This window comes from Pteropus medius, unplaced genomic scaffold (assembly GCF_902729225.1).
Source record: "Pteropus medius unplaced genomic scaffold, Ma_sr-lr_union100, whole genome shotgun sequence".
NCBI lineage: Eukaryota > Metazoa > Chordata > Mammalia > Chiroptera > Pteropodidae > Pteropus > Pteropus medius.
In genome coordinates, this window is record NW_024356333.1 from 989,946 (window position 1) to 1,005,515 (window position 15,570).

Sequence of the window (15,570 nt, forward strand, 5' to 3'; positions counted from 1 at the left end):
CTTAGGGAGCCAGAATCCTCCACCCCACGGCGAGGTAATGTCAGATCACCAGGACAAAAGTCACATGTGAAAGTCAATCACGCAGGCTGCCGTTGGCAGAACCAAAGACTGTCCCCAACTAATGCTGTTCCTGTCACTACTGCCCTTAGTCAAGGAAGGGAGCATATTGCTGGGGTTGTCTGTTCTTTTATTGAGCAAACAGACAGCTCCCCACTGCACAGCGCTGCACAGTCACACAGATCCTGCTTGCTGAATCTGTCATTCTTTAGAACTGCTGAGTGTGTGTTTAGGCACAGTGCTGGTCAAGAAGACACCAGGCTATCCTCCAGAGACGAGATGTGAACAGCAAGTCTGTCCCTTGGGAGAATATTGCCACAGGGTTACTTTTACCTTAATCCAAAGTCCTTGCTGGATTCCGTGATCAGAATGGCCTTATGGTTAACAGGCGTTATGGATGAAGAACAATCTGAAACACAGATACAGAAGGTGGCTGACAAGGGTTCCCCAGAAAATCAAAAGGGACCCAGGAGAGGGTTGTCGAGAGCTGTGCGGTCCCAGGGCAGCCCTCCCAGCTGGCCCTGAGCGCCGGCCTCCATCTGTCCCTTTGGTTATTACTGGCTCCACGTGCGCCAGGAGCAAAAGCTATCACGAGGTTACGAATCGGTGCCCGAGCTTAGAGGAAAATAAAAACTGGAATGTGACTCTTAGCCCTGTTTTTCTCGATTAGATAACACTCCCTGCGCGCTTGGTGAGTTATCACGCGTTTACACAGTCCAGACTTTGCTGTTTCATTTTTCCAAGAGCTGCTTGCTTTTTGCCCAGAATTGAGTCACTGGTTTCCTGACTACATAGACCACTGCTCTCTCCCAATTCTATGTCACAGGCAGATATCAAAGCAGCTAGAATGTTGAACAGCTTATCCAAGGTCACCTGAAGGAGTTCCCTAAACAGTATTCTTAGCTTTGTGTAAAATTTTTAAAACAGGAGGGGGCCACATTTTAAAACGTCTTTCCAGGAGGTACAGGAAATTACGATCAATGGACAGAAGTTAAATAGATAGAACGAGCTAACAGCTAGGTCTGTTTCCCCTCTCTGTAAAATGTATATAATAGTTCTTAGTGGATTTTCGTAGAAATTAGGAAAAATCATATGAACTACCTAATATGATGCCTGGCATCTCACTATTATCAGCCTAGATAAAAGATGCCCCAAATGGAAGTATCTTCCCCTGAGAAGCACTGTCCTAAATCATCTCTGGTGAAGGCCCAGAGGGCTTTTATTTGCTTGTGTTTTTCTTTTTTTTTTCCATTTCAATTCATTGTGCAATGATATTTTTTAAAAATTCAACATAAAAGAGATGATTAGCGCAATAAAATTAACAAAGACATACAAAATACAATTAGGACTAAACATGGCCTTAGAAAATCTTCCAAAGACCATCCCTCTCCTGTTACAGATGGGGAGACGAAGTGACCTGCTCACAGTCCCACAGCAGATCAAGGGCAGTGCGGGGACAGGACTCAAGTCGTACTCCTGGGGCACGCGAGGTAGTTCCCAGGATAGCCCACGGTCCTGGTCAACCTCTCCTTCTCACGCTTCTATCAATCAGAAGGGCAGAGCCACACCAGGGTGAGGCCCATGAGACATTTGCCCTGGGTGCAAATCTTAGGGAGTGCCAAAACCTCCAGTCGTCAAGATAAATACTATTTCGATGTATTTTTTTTTTATAGGCTAAGTTATGCTGTGGTAAATAATTATCAAAATCTCAGTGGCTCAACCCAACCCAAGTCCAGTGCAAGGTGAGTTGCCATCCGCCACCATGCCGTATGCCATTTGGAACATGTGACCTGCAAGATCATGGCAGCGGAGGAAAAAATGGAGGGGACAAACCAACTCTTCACTGCTTGACCCAGAAGTAATATGTACTAATTCTACTCACATCTCATTGGCCAGAATTACATATTCCTATCCTACTGCCAGGGTCCTGGACACGTAGAGGATCACATAGATATTTGGTGACGATCGAGAGCCTCTGCTTTATTCTTGGGGTACGTGTGTGTGTGTGTGTGTACTTTATTTTATACCAAAAAATCAGAAGTTTTTCATAAAGACAGACTCAGCAACAGTGCTGACCTGAGCAATACTGGAGCCTGAAGCAAAAGGCAAAATCAGTAATGCTTTCTTCATTTAAAATATTTATATTTTGTCCAGTAGAGATTTTACTGCATTACTTTTGAGAAGGAAGTCACAGATCAGGGCATTCAGATACAGTGGTGGGGGTCATTATATGGACGCTGTTGTTTAGGCGTGCCATACTTAGCTACTGGCTAAAATAACTGTGAGCTGCAAGGCAGCGGTGAAATGGGGTTCAGAGGGCACCCCAAAGCAAGACAATCACTGTGTCTCTCCATTCTAAGACTTCGCTGATTGGCAGATATATGACCAACTTATTAATCTTTCAGAAAGAAAAAAAATGGCTCGTAAGCATCTTCTGGCACCATCTATAAGAAACACCCCTATTTCAGAAATATTAGCATGTGGAACCAAAAAAATAAAATGGGGGGAGCTCTTAAAATGCAGGCGATATGGTAAAACGTTTTGATTTAGGATTTCCAGGCACAAAAATCTGCACTCCGACAAGATAAACTCAGAGAAAAAAATAATTTTTTAAATGAGTGACTGGGCATATTTACACAAACCAGCTGATGAAAGTACATATCCTAACAACTACTGCACCGGCCCATCAACCAGGACAGGCCCCAGGCAAAGTGTTTAGTGTGTGAAATGACACGGTGCCTTCCTCTTTCTGAATCCACCCCCAGGGGACCCTTCCTGGCTCTTTCTGACTTCCCTGTCACCTCGCCCCATCCCTCTCTCCAGCCTCCCCCTTCAAAACCAGTTATCATCAAATCTGCAGCCCTGGCAAATTATCACTGTGACAGGGATTAAGGTTTTAAGCTAAAAAAAATGAAACTTAAACGACAGTCGGGGAGTCATCGTGAGTGCGGCAGGGTGGGCTCCGTGGGCCCCTTAAAACTCCACGGCCCAGGCTCCAGGCCTGCCCCTTGCCACTCCTAAGCAGGGTTTCCAGCATCTACGTGGAGGAAGGCGGGCTCCGGCTCCCCCACGCAGCTGGTGGGAAGGTCACCCAGACTGCAGGGGACTTCACACGAGATGATGGCACCTGGACTAGAAAGGGAAGCGGGAAAGATGGCTGAAACAAGGGACGCTGTGGCTGGGTGGGAGGCACCCCCTACGGGTGTCCCCGAAGCGGGCTGACTAACCCCTCTCGCTCAGAGAACGCCCTGCGAGCCACGTCCTCGCCGGCCCCCTGGCGTTCCCAGAGCGACCTGTGTCGCGTTTTCTCTGGGTGGCCTTCCCGCATTACCGATTACGGGGCGCAGCGGGGCTGACGTCAGCATCCAGGGCGTTCGGGTGGCTTTGGGGGCCACCGTCTTCTGAAGCGGACCCAGCATTCACTCGGCCTCTGCCGAGGCCAAGGTCTCGCCCTGCCGGGGGAGGGGCGGGGACAGCACCGCCGCCCCGGGGAACCCCCGCGGGCCCCCCGCAACGCCGCCCGAACGCCGAGGCGCTGGCGGCACGTGGAGGCCTCGCCCGGGTTTCGAGCCCTTTCCCTCACCCGCTTCTTTCCGCAGTCTGAGCCCCCCGCGCCTCCGGGGGCGCCGGGTTGCGGAACGGCACCCGGACACTTACCGCGGGGCCGCTGCGCCACTCCTGGCCACCCGAAAAGAGCGGCCCGGGCTGGGGCGGGGCGCGGCGTGAGGGGCCGAGGGGCCGCGGCCCCCCGAGGCGCCGCCCGCTCCCCGCGGACCCCGCGCGCGCCGCACGTGCGGATCAATGCGCATCGCTCCGCCAGCGGGCGCTTCCGCCGCGGCCGGGGCTGCGGGGCACGCGGCGCCTGGGCGTGTTTCAGGGGCTCGGGCGCCAGCGGGGACGGCGGGGGGCGCCCCGCGTCAGGAAGCAGCTCCGCGCCAGCCCCGCGCGGCCGCGGCCGCAGGGCCCGGGGTGGGGGCGGGGTGGCGTGGGGTGGGGGTGGCCCTCCCGCCGCCGCGCACGCGACAGCGCGCGGGGGGAGCGCGGCGCGCCCGGCACTTCCTGTTCGGTGCACGCCGCCTCCCGCCGCCCCGCGCTCCCGGGCCTGCGCCGGCCCCGCTGTCCGCTCGGCGTCGCCGGGCCCGCGGCGGGGCGGAACGGCGCGCGGCCCCCCTCTGCCCGCAGGGCCGCGCGAGCCGCGCCAGAACTTGTGCCCGCCGCCGGGGTGCAGCCCAGCTGCGAGCAGCGCCGCGTTTGCGCCTCCTCTTCCCCTGGTCCCTCCCTCCCTCCCTCGCCAGGGAGGACGGCCCCCGTTCCAGGCTCCGGCTCGCTTATTCTGCGGCCGAGGACGGCATTTATATACGCGCCCAGGCGCGCCCGAGTTTCCGCTTCGGCACGGGCACCGGAGGCTCGTTTTCCAAATCCCTGCTTTTAATTGCACCTGCCTTGCAGATCACCTCTGGGGACCTGTGGGAGGAGCCGACGGGGGTGGAAGATGTTGCTTCGCTTTGCAAAAGGAAGAAAACTTTGTCACCCAGCTGGAGACCTCTGCCACGCGTGACCCGGAGAGAGGCCGGAGCCAGGACAGCCTGTGGCTTTGATTTGGCATCTGTCGAGCCCGTAGGAGGGAGAGGGCACGAGCTTGGCGTTCGCACCGGCCGCCATCCCTCCTGGGCGCCGGGCGGCGGCCCGCGGTACCTGCTCCACCCTCCCCGCGGAAGTCCCCACGCGGTGTCTTCAGGGGGCAGGACAGTAATAACGAGCACGCGGCTCCAGGCCGACAGCAGGGGCCGGACTAGGGAGGAGGGGACCGTATTCCAGGAACGAGTCACCCGGAATTAACTTCTGGTTAAAGTTATGGGAAGCGCGGCCATGGACACCAAGAAGAAGAAGGATGTTTGCAGCCCCGGCGGGAGCAACGGCAAGAAAAATCCCAGCCAGAAGAGGCGACCGCTGCGAGTGCACATTCCGGTGAGTCCCCGCACCGCGGTCCCCGGCTGCCCGCCCTCGCGGCGCGTGGCCCTGCTGTCACTTCGGGCCGCTCGCGGGAGAGGGAGAGGGACAGGCGCAGGGCCAAGCCGGGCCGCCAAGCCCGAGCCCCAGCTCTCTCCGCACGCGCGTGCAGCCGGGGTCGACGACTGTCTGCGGCGGGGGCCGGGGCCAGGGGCGAGCGGCGGGGGGGCACGCTCCCGGGCCCCGCCCGGCCGGTGGCGGGCTGGGCGTGGCCCCGTGTCCCGCCCGGTGCGGGAGCGGAGGGCGGTGCGCAGTGTTGTTTTGAAGAAGGACGGTGTGGACTGCGCTCCGGGAAGGTGGAGCCGCGCGCGGCCGCCGGGGACGGAGGGGAGGGGCAGTGGGTGGGGACAGCGGGCGGGGGATGGTGGCTGTGTAGCTGCGCCCTCAAATGGAGCTTTTCCTCCCCAATTTCCCTCAGGGTGTCCCTGGGCCCGGAGCAGGGGACTCCTCTGCCGCCGTTTGCTTTGCCAGGCCCCCTCCGCAGCACATTTCAGGCTTTTGGGGGATCGGGGATCCCTAACGTGTGCAGCGGGGCTGCGGCGAACTTCAGCCCTGGGCACGCGGCAGCCCGGCCCGGACTTTGGCGGCATCGATCGGGCTGCGGCTTGACTTTGTCCAGCTGGAGAGAACGCGGGCGGGGTCGTGCTCCCCACCTGCTGTTTGCTTGCCCAGGTAGCCCGCCAGGTAGCCCATTTGTTCTCGCCCGGATGCAGCCTTCCCTAGCCTCCCCGAGGGGGAGCGGTGGTAGGGGGAGCGGTGGTGGAGCGTGCGGTGCAGCCCTTACCTTCACCCGAAGGAAACCCCCAACTGGGTCACACCCCCGGCCTCCACCAACCAAGTAAATGTTTGTGCGCACACGCGCGCAGACATACACATGCACACACACTAGAGGGCCCCGTGGGGAATGTGATTTGGTTCTCTCTCCGGAATGACCGGTCTTGGGCACAGGGTGGGGGTGCGCAGTGAGCTGCCGCGGACACCTCATTAAAGTAATCCTTCCTGACAGCGTCGGGCGGGGCCGGGGTGGGTTCCCCCGGGTTGGCCGGCCGCTGGCTTTCCTCTGGAACCCCATCGGGCACTTTTCACCTGTGTTGGTTGGGTGCAGCTGCTCCTTTCCCGTCCCAGTATGCTAATGCTTGGGTGAGGAAGAGGGGAATCCAGGGGCCCGAATCCCAGACTTCTGATGGGCACTTGAGGAGCAGCCTGAAGTTGGGGCAGCTGGCCAGCCCTCCCTGGCTGGGGGCAGCTCCAGGAGCAGGTGCCAGACCCCCGGCTGTTGTGTGGCTGCCAGTGCAGTGACTGGAACATGCAGGAATAAGCATCGCTTTGAATAAGCATTTTGGTTGAAGTTGAAATATTCCTGTTTACACTGCCGAGGAGAGACGTTTTCACATTTGTAAATGAAAAGATAGAGGTTGGTCTACAAACCACGGGAAAGCAGAGATCACCTGAGTCAGACATTAAACCACTTAGGTTCTCCTATTTGTCAGACATCATTCTTCTTTGCCTACTTTATAAGGATGTTTAGAGAAAATAACTCACGGGAAAGCTTTTATAGATTTCAAGTGTTTTTTTAAATGTATGGCTATTCCATCTACATCAGAGCACTCAATTTAAGAGAAAAAGAAGCAGCACACAGTCCAGCGTACAGGCCATACTGTGTTCAGGCTGAAGGCGAAACTGGTCCCACACGTGGCATGGGGTTTGCGTGGGGGGCACTCGAGGGCTGATGCTGGTGGTGGCACAGGACTAAGTCCAGACCCGGAAAGCGACTGAGAGGCCAGGCTGTGGAGGTGGGAAAGCCACGACGTAGCTGGGCTGCCACCCTTCCTGCTGCTGGCGACAACCTTGGCTGCTTCAGACAACACCCGTGGCACGATCCAGCCCTGACCCAAAGTCCCGTCACTCGGTTATTCCACACGTGCGCCGGTTGACGGAGAGATCCAGGGGTCCACGAGGGGGTCTGTGTCCCTCACAGGGCGTGCATTCGCTGCTGGGACCAGGGGCTGTCCTCATGGACCAGCCGGTACTCACCTGTTGACCATGAGGCGGGGCTAGGTGAGAACTGCAGTCTAGCTGGGGAGATGCAGCACTCAGACAAATGCTAGCAGGTGACGCAAGGGCTTAAGGTAACCAGGCCAAACAGTACCTGCTTTCAGAGGAGAGGTGACAGGATGCTGACTGCTCACGACGTTAGACCCAGAGACGGTAGGCAGGACAGAGACTGTGTGAGAAGTGGGGGACCCCGCCAGGGAACCAGCTCGAGTACCCCATGGAGTTGGGGGTGACTGACTGCGGCCAGGCGCAGAGAGGAGCTCCTTCTTGAGGGGAAAAGGGTCTCAGAATCAGGGTGGAGGAGGGCCTTGAGGTGGGGTTGCCAGATTTAGCAAATAAAAATACCAACTGCCCAGCTAAGTTAGAATTTTAGATAAACAATGAATAACTTTTTTGTATATGAATGTCCCATGCACCGTGTGCGATAACCTTATGCTAAACAACTATCCATTGTTATCTGAAACCCCAGTTTACCTGGGCGTCCTGCATCTCACCTGGCAGCCCTACCCAGCAGGCAGGCCCAGGGAGCGAGGACTTCCTCCTGCAGGAGCCCAGAAGCTGCGGAGCCACTGCCGGTGGCCTAGCCGTGTGCCCAGGGCCCATCCAGAGTCCACGGCAGCCTTGCTGGACAGCTCCGCGCCACACCGCAGCTTCCCCGGTGTTTCTCCCTCCGGAAGGGCCCCTCCTGGGTGGTGCAGGGTGGGCTGGACGTGCTGGAAGTTTGTGCCCTAAGGGGCGACCCTCAGCCAGGAGGGATGCAGGTGGATGGTTCTGACACGTGTTCCCCAGGATGCCTCAGAGGGTCCTCTCCGGGTCCAGCCCAGTTGTCTGCGGCGGTGGGCCATTCATCCACGTGCCCTCGCCGGCTGCTCTGGCTCCCCTGCCCTCTTCCCCTACTCCCTGGGATAAGTTAGTGAACTCGAGTCCTCGTCTGTCTCGCCGTCTGTTTCCGGGCGGGGTGGGGGGTGGAGGAGGGACAGTCTCACCTAAGAAGCAATTGGAAGTGATGAAAACCACGCTCCAGGGGACTTAGCCCGGGGGCAGCGTGCAAAGCGGCGTCGTGGGAAGAGGGGCGAGTGGAACACGCAAACGCTGTGGTAAAAAGCAGAGGTGAGGGCTTGAGGGGCCGAACCCCAGTAACGATAGGAGGGAACAGATGAAGGCCAAGTGTGAGACCGGGCGAGCCGTGGTGCCTGACGAACAGCGAGGGAGCGGGAGCTGGGCCGACTGCACGGTTTCGAGGTCCTTGGTGTGAGGAGCCGGTTCTCGGGGGAGACGATGATTCACGGTGGACTCGGGCGGGGGCAGCAGACGGAAGGGAGGTCACACCTGCTTCCTCAGCCCCAGCACCACCTGTTCACTGAGGCCAAGAGGGCCGCTTCCAAGGACGTTTGGGATTCTAAGGAGCATCTCGTAAAGGACAGAGTGGCTCTAGCAGTCCTGTGGGTGGGGTCGTTGGGTGGTGTCCAGTGGCACTCCCAATGACGAGGCCCCCTGGGGTCTCTAGTGTCCAAGCAGCTTGTCCCTTCATCAAATTGGATTGAATCCCTTTTGGACATAACCGGCCTCGGTCTGCACCCCCGCGTCTGGTGCATAAACAGAACCGTGACCCTAGAGGGCTGGGGGACATCACTGCGAACCTCCAACCCGGGTTCCGATCGTCTTTTACCATCTCACCCGCCTCCTGCCCAAAGCTCCCGCTGTGCCAGGCACACCAGAACGCAGGACTCCATTTCAGGCGACACCCTCGAGCGTACGGTCAGAGCGGGTAATGGAGGCCTAAAATTATGACCTAAAGCAATTTATAAATTGAATTCAATCGGAAAGAGAATGGCTCATGGGCCTAACGGAGGACCTAGCCTTTGCCTGGTTCTAGCCTCTTTCTTGGGGGGTTGGGATCACCTTTATAGGATGTTTCCAGGGACAAGAGAGGGAAGGAAGAGGAGATTGAGTATGATTCCTTTCGGGGTTCTGCTGGGCCTTTAAAACTAGCAAGGTGGGTGTAGTGCTTAGACTCCTGGGGAGTCAGCGCCTCACCTCGGCTCCCTGCTCTTAGCCTTCATCACGAACGCGAAGCGGGCATCATAACGCGGTGGTGGGAATAGCTTTGGCAAGTAACTCATTAGAAGCCTGGCTGTGCATGGCATTCTGCCAGGACTGTGCCAGAGACGCCGTTGCTGGGAACAAGCCTGTTCTTCTCTCCTTTTTTTTTTTTTCTGTCCAAGAAAAAGCAGCTTCCCTGTGAATGCTAAAATCCGTATATCTCAGATATATTTTAATCGATGACTATTGGCCACCACGTCGTGGGTCTTTGGAACTGTTTACAAGCCAATGACAGAGCAAGTGGCCAAGGGGGAAGGGAGGTTTCAGAGAGAAGGACCCATGCACGCGGAGGCTATGGGGACACTGAGCTGACAATAAATATCACTGCACATGTCCCTGAGCCTCTTGGAAGAGGTGCTCCAGAAATCCTTTACAGTCACTTGAGACAAACTAAAAACAGAGCCAAGAGCAGCTGGCTGGTCACAGGAGGCTGTGGAGACGCAACTCGGCTTGGGCAGACCTGTCGTAAGTGATGCCTTCGTGTTGTCCCCAGAGGGAGCCTTGAGCTGCGTGGGGCCCTCTGCTGTCCACGCGGGTGACAGGCCTGCCACCAGGAACCTCTCCAACCAGAACTGCTAGCTCCGCACTTGATGAAGGAGGGGGCGTGGCCCAGACATGGGCGGGAGTGGGAGCCGCCCAGCCCCCAAGCTGGGGACGGAGTGACCACACTGCTCACTGCCCGTGACATCACCAAAGCACCCTGAGCTGAATGCCCGGAGAGGGAGAAGGGGGTGCCATGTGGCACAGAGGGGTGTGTGTGTGTGTGTGTGTGTGTGTGTGTGTCAATTTTGACCTTGGCCTTGACCTTGGTCCATTTGTACCACCTTGAGCAAGATTCATTGGGTTAGGGTCTAGGGAAGTGTTTCTTGAAGTGTGGCTTCTGGACCAGCTATGACCCAGTGTTTGCTTAAAATATAAAATCCTAGGTCTCAGCCCACACCTACCGAGTCAAAAATCTCTGAGGGATGGAACCCGTGGTCCTGCATTTCTCATAAGTTCTCCAGGTGGTTCTTATACCTACAGGGGTTCAAATCAGTTGGTTTCCATTGTCCCCAGTGTTAATACTGATCTATTTCTTCTGTCTATAAGATTTTCTTTCCTTCCTTCCTTCCATCTTTCCTTCCTTCCTCATTCCTTTCTGCCTTTCTGTCTTTCTACCTATCCATCCACCCATCCATCCATCCATCCATCCATCCACCTGCCTGTCTACCTATCTATCCATCCATCTGTCTTTATATAATCAATACTTTATCAGCTGTCAGTGAGAAGAGATATTCTTGGCTACTGACTATTGACCTAAGGGCATTTCTGGCCTCTAAATAAAGACAGACTCCCAGATCAGCCCTTAAGCAGAGTGGCCCTGGCCAGCTTGTTAGGCCACACTGGACCGTTTCTCGACGTAGCCAGTCAGTGGCTTGGTGCATCTTGGGTGCCCTGAGCATAGGTTCTTATAGGACCCAGAGTATGAAATAGGGACCTTTAGAAGTGAAACTATTCAGTGATGGAGGCCCCAGAAGTGTCCTGTGGCTCCAGGGCTCATAAATGAGGCCCGGGTGCCCCTCCATGGCTCGCGGGGTGTGCGGATGGCTGACCAGGGAGTGGGCTTCCGGAAGCATGGGCGTCACATGCTGGCCGAATGCAGTTAAGCACAGCCAACGCTGGGCCTGTGGAGGGAATGGGCAGGTAGAGAACAGATCTAGGCGTCACTGTCCTTGAAGACTCTACCCTGCAGAGCGTGCACAGAGCTCCATGGAACAGCTCTGAATCCTGCATAGTGGCCTAATGATAAATGCGGCCGTTGACATCCTGGGTCATTCTTTTACCAAAATGACACCCGTAGTACAAGGTTACAGAGACAGAAGCCACAGCCCAGTGTAGCTCGTGGCTTCAGTTTTGTGTCTTTCTGCATATCGCAGACTCGTTGGTGTTCCCAGTGCTTCACAGGGACCGGTGCTCCTTGAGAATCTAATGCCTGATGGTCTGAGGTGGAGCCGAGGCGGCGATGCTGGCCCTGGGGAGCAGCTGCAAATCCAGGTGAAGCTTCACTGGCTTGCTCGCCCGCCACTCACCTCCTGCTGTGAGGCCTGGTTCCTAACAGGACACGGACCGGTACTAGTCTGCGGCCCAGGGGTTGGGGACCCCTGCTCTACAGGTCTCTTCCCCGCTTATTTACTTCGAGCTGCCTTCATTCAGTAGGTCCTACGGACACTGTATCCTGTGTCTCCCCCAAGGGCTGCACTTTCGATGATGCTAAACACTCGGTTGACCAAGAAGGAACTCGGAAGCGTTTTTTCCTTGCCAGGGCCATCTCGCCTGCTAGGACCTCATTCACGAAGCTTCTGAATCCATTCGTACCCTCTTTAAACCGTCCAGAGAAATCACCGTGCTCTTAAACGATGCCGTCTCTTGACTGCGTGTTCTCTTTTACTTTTCCCGTTTTCCCTTTTTGACTTATCCTCCGGCCTCCTGCCAGTGACGTTTTGTTCCTGGGCTCCGTTTCCCTTTTGTGGGGGCTGCTCCAGGTACGGAAGATGCTGCAGGCACTCCAAAGGGCCGGGTTGGAATCCGGCCCCCCTTTCCTCCCGTTTTCCCCCGTCCAGCCTCCCACAACAGCGAGTGTGAGCACTCATGGAGCCCCGATGTCCCCCACTCCTTGGAGGATGGTGGACCAACCCGTCCTTGATAACCCCATGACACGGAACCAAATGTCCAAGGGTTGTCATCGTCTTTTAACGTGTGGAACAAACCAAGGCCAATGACGCGAGTAGTCGCATTGAAACAGTCTTTAATTTGCTTGGTTAATTGCCCGTGACCTTGCTGTAAGACGGGCAGAGGAGCCACGGCGGGAGTTAGGCTGTGTCCCCGAGGCTTAACCACTGGGAATTCTTTGAGACCCCACTGCACAACGCACACAGCTGGACCAGAGGAAGTGGTTCATTGCTAACCGGCCGTGGGAGGAAGGTGTCTCACACGCAGCTGGTCTCGCCCTGCGTGGGAATGGTTAATCCAAATCTCACTCATTTCTTTCTTCCCCTGCGTCCTTTGAAAATAATTTGATCTCCATCCTTTCCTTCCTGTTGACAGGAAGCCCTTTTCTGCCAACTCACGGCTTGTCCCAGACCAATCAGATGCCATCCGGGCTTTGGGGCTTCTGCCAGAACCTCTGTGTTTTGATATACTCTGACCTGGCACAGAGTTGCCGATGAATGTTCAACAAAGACCAATTTGCTCTTGGAAACCCCAGGAGTCCAGCCTTTTTTCCACGCGGCAGAGGCCAGGGCCACGCCGTGGGGAGCCCTGCAGCCCTGCCAGCCTCCTGTGGGGAGCATGGCGGGGACTCGTGCAGAGAAAATGGGGCACCAGCTTTTCAGTTTGTAAAGACATGGGAAGCTTGAGTGCCGAGGGTCGTGACTGTGTTTCGGCAGGGTTAGGGCTGGCACCGGAAACCAGTCGGCTCGTTTATGTCTGTTTCCCAGGCGCTATGCTAGGCGTTGAGGATACAAAGATGAACAGGTTATGGATTGAATTGTGTCCTAAGAAAGATAGGCTGAGGGCCTAACCTCTGGTACCTGTGAATGTGGCCTTATTTGGAATCTAGTATTTGCAGATGTCATTAGCCAAGTTATAAAGGGCCAGCCCGGGCGCCTAGTCCAGTATGGCTGGTGTCCTTCTAAGAAGAAGGAAATTTGGACACAGAGGTACAGAGGGAAGATTCATGAAGATAGAGGTAGAGATCGGGGGCTGTAGCCACAAGCCACGGAAACCTGGGGCCACCAAAAGCTGGAAGAGCCAAGGAGGACCCTCCCCTGGAGGTTTCAGAGGGAGCACGGCCCTGCTGACACCTTGATTTGGAGCTTCTGGCCTCCGGGACTGAGTAAGAATGTGTTTCTGTTGTTTTAAGCCCCCCTGATTGTGGTGCCATGTTATGGCACTCCCAGGGACCTCGTAATGAGGTCCCTGCTCTCAAAGCACAGTTGGGGCAGCAGTCAACAAACTATTGGCTATGTTCTGCCCCAAGGGGGCCACAGGCCACAAAGCTGCCAGCATGCTTGCCACCGGCCACAGGCATCCCCCCTCCCCCTGCCCCCGCTCTGCTCCTTCCTGCTGGAAATCCTGGCGTGCTGGGGAGGGGGCTGGGGCCGGGGCTCCGAGGAAGCATTGTGCGATGCAGCCAGTGAGGCGGCTGCAGGACTCTGGCCCGCTCCGCTGGTCCGCAGCACCTCCACGCAGCCCGGCTCATCCCTGGTGCGGAACCACCTAGCTCAGCTTCCGGAAGACAGGCGGCTTCCACACCGCCGGTTGTGTGTGGGGCTAACACGGAAACCATCCTCCATTCCAGCCCGTTCACGGCATTGCCGTGCAGACGTCCATTGGGTCGTGGGCTTGAGGCTGTCGCCACCCCAGGTTCATCCTTGTCTGCAGCGTGTTGCGTCATAAGCACCCCAGAGAGATTTCTTTCGCCTTGAAATACAGATGCTGTTCCATGGGTATTTTGTTTGTAGTGGCAATGACTAGTCAATGTCATTGATTATCAGATGCCATCTGGGATGGCGCGGTTGTCATCGGATTTAGCTAATACTGATGGAGCATTTGCTGTGTGCCAGGTGTCTACTTTTATATAAGCCGTCTCTCTTTATCTCTAAAATAACGCCGTGAAATATTATTGCTGTCGTTTTCGATGTCATCACCCCTACCAAAGAGAGAGGTGTGCAGCCCAGCCTGCCAAGAAAGCTCTCTGCTGCATTTTGAAGCCCTTAATTGAGTTTGTGATGCCTCTGCTCGGCCCTGCACCACCCCCCCACCCCCAGCTCTAGGCTTTCGATGCCTTGTGACTGGTCCAGGCAGCCCGGGTGGGCGGGGTGGGCGGGGAGGCAGGGCTGCTGGCCTGGCAGACACCACCCATATGACGGGTCCCCAGAGAACGAAGTACCTGGCCGGGCAGGCTGCTGGCCAGTGGTTGGCCTTGGGGTTGACCGGGTTTCCAGCCTCTTTGCTTGGTTCCTTTTTAGGCGAAGGTCACTGAAAGTTATTCTTTACCTTTCTCCTCTCAAAAATAAAAAATCCACCTTCTCTAATTTCATAGGTCTTATTCTCTAGTTCTTTCTTTCTTTCTTTCTTTCTTTTTTCCAATAACTGGATGTTAGAATAAACCCTAAACCAGGAGTTGGGAAGCCAGAGCTGGCTCTGCCGTCGGTGACCGCAGGGCTGCTGCTTGCTGAGTCAGCAAACATTTGCCGAAAGCCAGTTGTGTGCCAGGCTCCGTGCGCGGCTCAGAGGGTGTACCTGTGACCCGACGGGCAGGGCTTCTGCAGAGGACCCTTGGGCACACAGCACTGTACCAGCTCACTTTTATTGCTGTCAAAACACCCCAAACATCACATAAACATCTAATCACTATCTGGTACACCCAAAACTAGTATAATATTGTATGCCAACTGTAATTGAAAATTTTTAAAAATTCTTAAAGAAAACAACAAAAAACACCCAAACGTAGTGACTGAAAATCACAATTAGGCTTTCTGAAATTTATATATGTATATAGTATATAGTAAGTAATACATGGTCACTAATGTCATACACAAAAATCAATGTTAATTATATTACTATAGAATTGTATTAATACATATTTATAACCTATTAACATGTTTCTCTATAGCACAATAACGTAGTAAGATCTCAAACAGGTTAACGTATCATGTCATTTAATAATTAGCATCCTGCGTCGCTCACACATGATTTCGTTGTGTAATTAACACGCGGGGACTTGGTATGTTACGTGGCGTGCGTTTTATGTCATGAAGACGTGCACACACAGAGGTGAGGGCAGCTGTCCGAGGGCTCCATGTGGCTCGGGCATCGTGACTGTGTGGAGAAGTGCTTTCCAGGGGCTGGTGGGCGTCGGGGGGCTGGAGTGAGGGCCAGCGGGGACACGTGCAGAGGGACAGTGGATCCAGGCCCTCTCAAGCCGGGCGGCTGGCGGTGCCACCTAAGCTGCTGTCTCGTCACCAAAGATGAGTCAGTGGCAGAGGCGCTCTTATGCCCCTGGGGAGAGGCCAGTGCCAGGAGAACAGAGAGCTTCCTTTTCTCTTCACTGCTCTTCTTTGCTTGTTAAAGTGTATTTTGGGATTTCCACAATCACCTTGGGGCACGGGTAATAGAATATTCTCGGCTCAAAGACAGGGAAATGCTGGGCAGCGGTACCAAACTGTTCTACGGGGGGAGCTCGGCCAGGTGGCTTCACTGCCAGGCGGAGCGGTGGCCCAGAGCGTGCGTGGTGGCCCCTGGGAGCCAGAGAGGGCGGAGACTGCGCCCTGGACCGCTTCATCATAAGGTTAGGTGAGTTGC

At 55.6% G+C, this 15,570-nt stretch overlaps 1 protein-coding gene across 3 annotated transcripts in view; it reads left to right on the top strand.

The window, feature by feature from the left end:
- The first annotated feature begins 4,292 nt into the window (after nt 1-4,292).
- PRKAG2 (protein kinase AMP-activated non-catalytic subunit gamma 2) overlaps nt 4,293-15,570 on the top strand; it is a 188,918-nt gene continuing 177,640 nt past the window's right edge. For 2 of the 3 annotated variants that reach the window (XM_039861245.1, XM_039861246.1), the window contains exon 1: nt 4,320-5,025. In XM_039861245.1, coding sequence (XP_039717179.1) covers nt 4,912-5,025 — 114 coding nt within the window. In that variant the 5' untranslated portion in view covers nt 4,320-4,911. Of the gene's footprint in view, nt 5,026-15,570 lie in introns of all 3 variants that reach the window. The other variant, XR_005652449.1, reaches the window with a different exon arrangement.